At 50.0% G+C, this 9,434-nt stretch overlaps 1 protein-coding gene across 1 annotated transcript in view; it reads right to left on the reverse strand.

Moving 5' to 3' along the window:
• Positions 1 to 2,920: 2,920 nt before the first annotated feature.
• PIGL (phosphatidylinositol glycan anchor biosynthesis class L) overlaps positions 2,921 to 9,434 on the reverse strand; it is a 53,570-nt gene continuing 47,056 nt past the window's right edge. The window contains exons 4-7 of the mRNA XM_024753530.1: positions 9,140 to 9,207; positions 7,449 to 7,480; positions 5,866 to 5,999; positions 2,921 to 3,475 (exon numbers count right to left, since the gene is read on the reverse strand). Coding sequence (XP_024609298.1) covers positions 3,377 to 3,475; positions 5,866 to 5,999; positions 7,449 to 7,480; positions 9,140 to 9,207 — 333 coding nt within the window. The 3' untranslated portion in view covers positions 2,921 to 3,376. The remainder of the gene's footprint in view (positions 3,476 to 5,865; positions 6,000 to 7,448; positions 7,481 to 9,139; positions 9,208 to 9,434) is intronic.

Consider the following 9,434-nt stretch of genomic DNA (forward strand, 5'->3'; position numbering starts at 1 on the left):
GCTTGTGCTGTTGGTATCATATTTAAGAAACTGTTGCCTAATCCAAGGTCACAAAGATTAACATTTGTGTTTTCTTCTAAGAGTTCTATAGTTTTAGCTCTTAAATTTAAGTCTTTGTAGTAGTTTTTAAAATTGGGACATGTGAGTCTTACAACTTGGTTCTTTTTTTAAGATGGTTTGGCTTCTGAGGCTCTTGCAATTCCATATTGTTTTAGGATCAATTTGTCAGTTTCTGCAAAAAAGATAGCTGGAATTTTAATAGTGATTATAAAATTCAGACAGATCGGGGCTTCCCTGGTGGCGCAGTGGTTGAGAGTCCGCCTGCCGATGCAGGGGACCCGGGTTCGTGCCCCGGTCTGGGAAGATCTCACATGCTGTGGAGCGGCTGGGCCCGTGAGCCATGGCCGCTGAGCCTGCGCGTCCGGAGCCTGTGCTCCGCCACGGGAGAGGCCGCAACAGTGAGAGGCCCGCGTACCGCAAAAAAAAAAAAAAAAATTTAGACAGATCTTATATCTTTTATGTTGAGCTTATTCCTAGGTATTTTATAGTTCTTGAAGTTGATGAGAATGGGATTTTTCCCCCCATTTTCATTTCTGTCACATTATTGCCAATTGAAGACAGTCTGTTGATTTTTGTAGAGATATCTATTATCCAGCTGCCTTACCAGATTCCCTCATTTATTTTAGTAGATTTTATGGACATCTCTTGGGTTTCTAAACGTAGCTGTCTCTTCTAATACTTATATCAGTTATTTTCTTGTTCTGTCCTACTTCGTCAGCTTCACCCTTCAGAACAACCTTGATGATCACGATGATGGCAGCTTACCTTTCTACCTTGTCCACTGGGTTTTAGGTGCTAGATTTTGGTAAATAGTCTTTATTATATTTACGTTGTATTCTTTTTTCCTATTTTTCTTGAAGGTTGTTATTAGGAATAGTGACTGAATTTTGTTATCTTTCGGTGCCTATGCGTAGAATATGGTTTTTCTTCTTAATTTGTTGATGTAATGAATTATGTTGATGGATTTCCCAGAGTGGAACCATTCTTACACTCTGGAATAATACCCTGCTTGGTCATGGAGTCGTAATTCTTTTGATGCACTGCTGGATTCAGTTTGCTAATATTTCCTTTTACATTTTTGCATCTGTATTCACAAATAAAATTTCAGGGTTTTTTTTTTTTGGTGCTATTTCATGTTTTGTTGTCTGTGAATTGGAGTACTTTTCTGTTTTATGCTCTAAATAAAATTGGAATTATTTTTAGATAGCTGCAAAACCATCTAGACTAGGAATCTTTAAAAAATCTGTTATAATTACCTTTCTAATTTCTTCTGTGGTTATTGGGTCTGTTCCCTTTCACTTTTTAAGTCAATTGTAGTCATGTAAAGTCCCATTAATAAGGTGCCCACCATTGGATAGAATCCAGTTCTTCTTCCCTAGTTCCTATTCTCAAATGTGGGTGGCCAAAGCTGTAGTGGGGGGGTGGGTGTGGAAGGGGGTTTGGAGGCGACCCCCAGATGGGACTCTCTCAGTTTAAGGAGAGCATTTTTTACTTTGCAAGGGCTCAACAAAAGCAGCAGTGTGCAGCTCTCCAGTGGACGGAGACAGCCACTACGCCAGCCTCCGTCCATTGGGGTCCAGCCCCTTGCAGAGCCTGGCTCCTCTGCCTCTCCCCCCTGCTGCCATGCATTTGGTCCCGGGCATCTTGCTGCACAGGTGTCCCTCCCTCACTCCTAGACTCGGCCAAGGAAGCAGGACAGCCACCTGCCCAGGAACGCTGACCTCCTTCAGGTCTTGGGTGCACTAGCTTGATGCTGATTTAAAAAACTGGTTGGGGCCTCCCTGGTGGCGCAGTGGTTGAGAGTCCGCCTGCCGATGCAGGGGACAGGGTTCGTGCCCCAGTCCGGGAGGATCCCACATGCCGCGGAGCGGCTGGGCCCGTGAGCCATGGCCGCTGAGGCTGCGCGTCCGGAGCCTGTGCTCTGCAGCGGGAGGGGCCGCGGCAGTGAGAGGCCCGCGTACCGCAAAAAAAAAAAAAAAAAAAAAAAAAAAAAAAAGAAAACTGGTTGTCACTCATCTTGCAGCGATGCAACCCTGCGTTTTATGGGATTGAAGTGTTTGGACCCTATCTGTGACATTACGGTAGGGTCTGGCGGTGGTCCAACGTGTACTCGGAAGTCATCCATTTCCTTTCGATTTTCAATTTTGTTGTCCTGGACTGTGCGTACCATCTCCTATAGTTTTCTCAGTCTCTTCCATTTTTGTGGCTGTCCTATCCATTCTGTTCCCAGTAACGGCACGTTTGTCTTCTCTCTTTCTGAATTGGAGCTTCCCCTCTTTGGGCCACTTCCTGGACCACCAGCTGGACTCGGAATAGCTTCCAAGCCTGACCCCTTGTTGCCCTTTTATTTGTAGCACCATTTTAGGACATAGGTTCCTGAGTGTTAAGCTCCAGATCTCTCTTCCTATTTCCTGCTTCTCCCAAAAGACTGATAGTGAGATATTTGATTGTACGCCGTTAAACGGACATGTCTTCCCTAGATTCAAATCTGATATATAGGCCACAAAGATAAATCCAAGGAATTATGGTTGAACTAATTCAGTATAGACCATTCTTCTTTTTTAAAATTAATTTATTTAATTAATTAATTTGTCTGCACTGGGTCTTTGTTGCTGCACTGGGCTTTTCTCTAGTTGAGGCGAGCGGGGGCTACTTTTTGCTGCGGTGCGCGGGCTTCTCATTGCGGTGGCTTCTCTTGTTGCGGAGCACGGGCTCTAGACGCATGGGCTCCAGAGCGCAGGCTCAGTAGTTGTGGCGCACGGACTTAGTTGCTCCGCGGCATGTGGGATCTTCCCGGACCAGGGCTCGAACCCGCGTCCCCTGCATTGGCAGGCGGATTCCTAACCACTGCGCCACCAAGGAAGCCCTAGACCATTCTTTTGTGTGTGTTTATGTCTGATGAGCCTGCTTTGGAAACAACGTAAAAATACATTGCATTTAAGAAGGGATTTCAGAGCACTTTATATTCATTTACGACAATTGCGTGTCTGTGTTAGGGGGTTGACATACACTGTGCATTATGTAAACTGTCTTGCACAAGAGCTTGAGAAGCCAGCAGGGTGGCTGTTGTCCTCGGGTGGTGTGTGTTCCGGCGGTTGTGGATTTGCTCCCCAGAGGAAGAAGCTCAATTCTGGACAGCCCGGTGGCCTGCAGGGCCTCCCTTTCCTTAGAGGCTGGGCAGCTTGGAGGAGACGGGCCCGGGACGCAGTCTTATGCTGGGATCTCCTTGTCTCAGGGAGATGAGCCGCTCCAGACACACCCTGGGCTCCCTGGCCATTTTTCTCTCTGTTCCTTGGGTCTGAGAGCCCTTCCCGGCTCAGAGGAAGTGCAGAGAGTTGATTCTCATGTACCGGGAGAAGAGCACATAGAGGTGGCGGAACCAGAGCAGCTGGCTGCGGTGGCAGGACATGGCTCCCTGGAAGAATCAGAGGACCGGTCGTGAGTGCTGGCGCCGGTGGTTTGTTGTTTTCACTCTGCTTCCTCTCCTTCAGGCCTCCTCCCACCCACATACTGCAAGCTATGGCCTGATCTGGCTTCTGCTGTGCCCTTCGAACCCCTCTGGACTGGCCTCCCCCGCCCGTCTCCTGATACCCGGTGTGATGACAGCAGAGGGTGTTGATGCAGCCAAGCACTACCTCAGTGTAACAGCCCTGTGGGTAAAGGACTATTATTATTGCTTTTTTTAACCGATGAGGAAACTGGTTCATCAGTCTCAAATAGCAAGTAGGGAGTAAAGCTGAGATTAAACCCAGAGCCCTCTGGTTGACTGTGGAGCCTACATTCTTAATCCCTGACTCCACTACCCTGCATATATAACTCGTATAGGGCTGTTTTGTGCCCAGACTCCTATTAGCCAAGCTGGGTAATTACAGTCACTCTTAGAAGAAGAAGGAAAGGAATAGTACCCATATGTACTGGCTCTCCTTGCCATACAGTGGGGGAAACGTTATCCTGTTAATCAGATCTAGTGTAGCTCAGTCTTTAAACAGAATAGATCATAACAACTGATTTAACTAGATGCAACCTATATAAATGGTTCCTGTTTTTCTCTAAGTACCATAATTAATGCTTATAATCTAAGCTAATATCATTGCAAACCTTTACGTAAAAAACTCATTTTATATTCACTATTGGAACATCCGTGGCTTTAGGGATGTAAACACCCCTGTGATGACTGCAAGCTTTAAGTTGATAAAGAGAATTATCACCATATTCAGGCAAAATATTACATAGCATGGTTTCAACAGGAAGTACAACTAAAATTTTTAAATAAAGATGACTTTCAGAAACAAAATGGATGTGTGAACTCACAGAAAAATGTTTCAGTTTTGAAGACCATGGTAAGAATGAAAGGTTCATTTTAGAAAAACGTTGAGGGAAGATAGGAACTCTGTGGTCCAAACACACTTGTCTACTTGTGAGAGATTCCGAGTCTCAGGGGCTTCCCACATCCTGCTGCCCAGGTGGCCAGTTTTGTAGATTCCCTCGTCTTTCAGTGGCTGCAGCACCCACTCAATAAGATGGGCGCTTACAGTAATTATATATTTATGGCCAGTTTGGTTTTTTACAAGCTTTTCTTCCTATTACTTTTCGTTCAGAATTTTCAAAGGAATACTGTAAAATATCCGAATTGTTTCTATTGGCTCCCTACTTTTGGAACATTTTCACTACGTGTGTTTCAAAACTATGATTTTTCTGATTATATAGTACCATATCATTCACCTGCTAAATAATTTTAGCTCCTTTTTTTGGCCTCATAAATTATACTAGTGAACATTCTTGTACATCAGTCTCTGGACACAACTTTATTTCTTTAGGATAAAATTCTGGAAATAAAAATTAGTGGGTCAGAGAAAGTATAGATTTATTGATATATTGCTCTGCAACCCGCTTGTGTCTACTTAACGTATCAAGAACTTCAAAAGGTAAGTACAACTTCTGAGAAGACTTCTGATATTTACTACTGTTGCTTCCCAGAAAATGATAGCCGTTTACACACCTGTGTCATTCAGTGGCTCAACATGGGCTCTAGCCTTTGAACCTTTCCACTTGGATAGCAGAAATGGAAAGGGTCAAGGCTAGAACTCCTCAGCAGCCTTCTCAGACCACCTGCCCCACCGACCACCAAGAGTTTTCACCAGGAGGGCCTCGCTGGGCCTGACTCCTCAGCCGGCAACCCGTGGTCAGCCCCAGTGGCTCTTCACAGAGGCTCCTGGCAGGTCTGAGTTCCTCTTGGCTCAAGCTGGGAGCACTGGTCCACGTGTAGCAGGGAAAAACCGGTAAATCGAGATGTCCAACCATAAGGGGTGTGTGACCTATTTTATGGTGCGCCCATGCCATGGAACACAGGCAGACATTACAAGGTGAACACCTAATAACCCTGGAGAAAATGGTCGTGATGTTGCTAAAGTAGGTTTCAAATAAGCAGGCTCTGTGGCCCCCGCTCTAAATGCCTGTGCGTGAATTCTCTTTTTTTTTTTGTGAATACTCTTTATGGAGGGCGTATATACTGTCAAGAGTGGCTACCCCTGAGGGGTGGGCTTGCAGGCACTGGGGTTTCTTCTTTTCTGTATTTCCAGATTTTCTACACTGAGCCTGTATTGTTAATTGCCTTTTTTCCAGCACATATTATTTCTATAATCAGAATAAAATATGCAAGTCCCTGGTCTGCGGCTCCCAGGGTCTGGCTGCGGGCCAGCTCTGGGGACAGAACTGCTGTGGAAGGCCTCGGTGAGGGGCTTTGAAGAGCCAGGGACGGGGCGCAGACCTGGGGGGGGAGCACAGGGGTGGCGGGGCGGTCCTCACCTGGGCCTGGGCCGCCTCTCGGCGGCTGAGCACGAAGAGGGCATCGCGGGCACACAGCAGGGAGCAGGGCAGGTCCAGCAGTGACAGGTACTTGCGCAGCAGGTTCACAGACTGAAGCGTGAGCACCAAGCACCCTGGGGGGCGGGCAGAGCGGAGACTTGCTGCTTCAGGCAGATCTTCCTGGGTGCCCACCCCTTGCTCTGGGCTCAGGGCAGGGCAGTGTCAGCAGAGCTGCTCTTTGCCCATCATTCTCACAGATAAGAAGGGTGAAAGGGCCCCAGAACACCTGACGGCCGCCCTCTACCTGCTCTGTGCCCCCAGCAGGGAAGGGTCGGCTGCTAGAGGCTGGGATCGAGGCCCAGGGAGAGGGGATGCAGATAGGACTTCTGTCCTGGGAGGCCAGAGACCTGGTTCCTGCTCGTTACTAAAGAACTGACGGGCTTGGGGAAGTCCTTTCACCTCTCTGAGCCTCAGTTTCCCCATCTGTATGATGGTGTTGGTCATGAGTGTGGGACTGGCCTGTTTCCCAGGGTTGATACAAGGATCAAACACACTAGGGTCATGTTCCGAAGCCCCCGTGGCACCGCCAGCCAGAAAGGCGATCATTCCATCCCCAGGGCTTTCCTGTGAGGGTGCACGTGACAGAAACCAGCTCAGGGAGGCTAGGGGGTGTCGCACAGAAACTGGCCAAGCGGGTCAGACGCCTTCCTGTGAGTTGGGAAGAGTTTCAGACCCGTCCAGCACCCATGCGTCACCCACAGCCTGGCCAGTTAACTGGGGGATGGGTGTGAGTTTCGGTGGACATCCTGAAAGGATACCAGAGGCGGAACAGACCTGGCCAGGGAGAAACCAGGCAGGTGAGGGGCAAGGCCTGCGGAGGAGGTTAACTTCCTGTGTCAACCCGACTGGGTCCTGGGTGCTCAGATACTTGGCTAAACGTTGTTTCTGGGTGTGTCTGTGTTTCACGTTTGAATTGGATGACTTGGTAAAGCAGAAGGCTTCCCCAGCATGGGTGGGCCTCACCCAATCCATTGAGGGCCTGGACAGAACAGAAGGCGGAGGAAGGGAGAATCCATTCCTGTCTGTCTGACTGCAGAGCAGGACATCGGTCTTCTGCCCCGAGACTGAGATTTACACTATTGGCTCCCCTGTTCTCAGGCCTCTGGACTCAGGCTGAGTGACGCCCCAGCTCTCCTGGGTCCCCGGCTTGCCGACGGCGGATCCCGAGATTTCTCGGCCTCCGTAATTGTGTGAGCCAATTCCTTGTTTTATATGTATATATATAAGTGCATATACCACCATAGCTATCTATCTGTGTGTCCTGTTTGGTTCTGTTTCTCTGGAGAACCCCGACTACACGCTCCTCCCTCACATCCGGAGGATACTTCCCAGTGGATACAACCTGATTTCGAGACCTGGGGACCCGCCGTGACAGGCACGCTGAGCTGAGTCAGAAGAGTGTGGGCCTGCGTCCCCCCACCCCCGCCCTGCCCCGCCTGGCTGAGGGCAGCTCTCTGTATATTTACCAGTTTCACCTTAGAGGGATGGTAACGGTGACCTTTTACAGGAGGGACAGGCCTTACCTTTAGGTAACTTCCCTTGTGCGTGCAGGGTCCTGGAGGAGGGAAAGGACAGGTGACAGTGAGCATCCCTCTGCAGCTAACAGGCAGGGCCACGCCTGCCCCACCCTGGGGTCCCTCCACTGTTGGTTTCTAGGCAGTTTCTTGAGCGCAAGTCACCATATAGATTCCCTGGATTCCACACCTTTGGCTACAGCTGAAGGGACCAGGGTGGGTCCCTTACCCAAGGTCAGCCGATCTGGAGGTGGCCAGTGGCTCATGAAGTGCCCTGGTCCAAGCTTTGCCCAACAGATATGAAGGTAAGGACAGTGGACTCTGTGAAGTTTTTCTCTTTTGAAATTGAGATGTGAGAGTGGTGGAGAATATTTAAAATGTTAATTGGTATTTCCTCTCTGATGCCCCTTTCTCCTATTTGACACCCTGCCCCACCCCTTCTGACCGTAGAGGCCCTTCTGTGCTCACTGCCTTAAGAGGAGGGATGAGGTGGGTCCACCAGCAATGAACTTGTTGTTTTGAAAGCTGAGGGATGGAGGCATGGGGCAGAGTCCCCTCCCCCCACCAACACACAGACACACGCACTCATCCACCAACACACAGACACACGCACTCATCCACCAACACACAGACACACGCACTCACCCACCAACACACAGACACACGCACTCACCCACCAACACACAGACACACGCACTCATCTGGAAGGGATTCCCCAGAGCAGGAGTTAAAGATGAGAAGCTGGGAGGGAACAGATGAACTTACAGGCCTCACACACACACACACACACACACACACACACACACACACACACCCCCGCAGAGCCTGAGGGAACGGATGAACTTACAGGCCTGACACACACACACACACACACACACAGAGCCTGAGGAATAGAAAACCCTGAGGTCAGAGGCCACTTGTCCTGCTCTCTGGGTACAGCCCTGGGGATGATCTCCAGGGAAAGAGCTGGGAGGCAGCATCTAAGTGGAGGAGGGAGGGGCCCTGGAGACGCGCCTGGAAACGGCACTTCAAGCCCTGAAAAGCGTTGGGCGCATTCAGAAGAGGGTCATAAAATCAGTCCTTCACGTCAGGCTGCCCCCTCCTAACCCCAGGCCCGTCCAGCAAGCTGCTTACGGGCCCAGGGGGAGCACAGCTCCAGAGGTCAGGACACACGCTCTAGGTCTCCATGACCCCGAGGAAATCCCTCAAGATGTGTGAGGATCGGGTTTTTTACCGGTGAAATGCAGGTGCGTGTCAGTCACACGGAGAGGCTGCAAAGAACAAGTAAGGTTTCCTATGACGTGCACATCCTCCTTCTCCAAAGAAAGGCCTGAAAGTGTGCACAGAATACACCGCAGGAGAGAGCAAACAAGCTGGAGTTAGAGGAGGGAAAAGAGGGTGCAGCCAGGAGGGCCGCCGATCCCCAGAACTCAATCCTTAGTCCTGTGCGTGCGCTACAAGGAACTGAAATTTGGCCCTAAAGCTTTCTGTGGCCAGAGCAGAGGGATAAGTCAAATCCGTTCCCCCGCTTGCCGTGTCTGGGGGTGGGGAAACTCAGCTGTTCGGGAGACGAGACCATGATACCAGGACCCGAGGGCGACTGCCCCTGGGAGCAGGTGGTGAGAGAGCATGGCTCTCTGATGGCCCGAGGGGGGACAGCGACGGGGAAACCAGCCGCCCGGAGACTCAGAGCGCCCTACCTGGCAGCCGCATACAGAGCCACGTGGTTGCTGTGGCCGCTCACACCTCCGGCGTCAAAGGTCACCACCTGCAGAGACACACAAGCTTTCATCAGTGCCGAACCTGTCCCTCCCGCCTCGTCCCCGCAGCCCGGGAAGGACAGGAGGCCCCAGAACCTTGTGCCTGTTCACGTTCTGAGTGTATCTGAACTGACGTGGGAGCGGGTCGGGGGTGTGACCATTGCTTGGCCGACTGTGTGGAGACCGTGGCTGTGGGTTTGACTGTTCGCTCTTTTTTTTTTTTTTTTTTTTTTTT

The sequence above is a fragment of the Neophocaena asiaeorientalis genome, unplaced genomic scaffold (genome assembly GCF_003031525.2).
Source record: "Neophocaena asiaeorientalis asiaeorientalis breed wild unplaced genomic scaffold, Neophocaena_asiaeorientalis_V1.1 scaffold540, whole genome shotgun sequence".
NCBI lineage: Eukaryota > Metazoa > Chordata > Mammalia > Artiodactyla > Phocoenidae > Neophocaena > Neophocaena asiaeorientalis.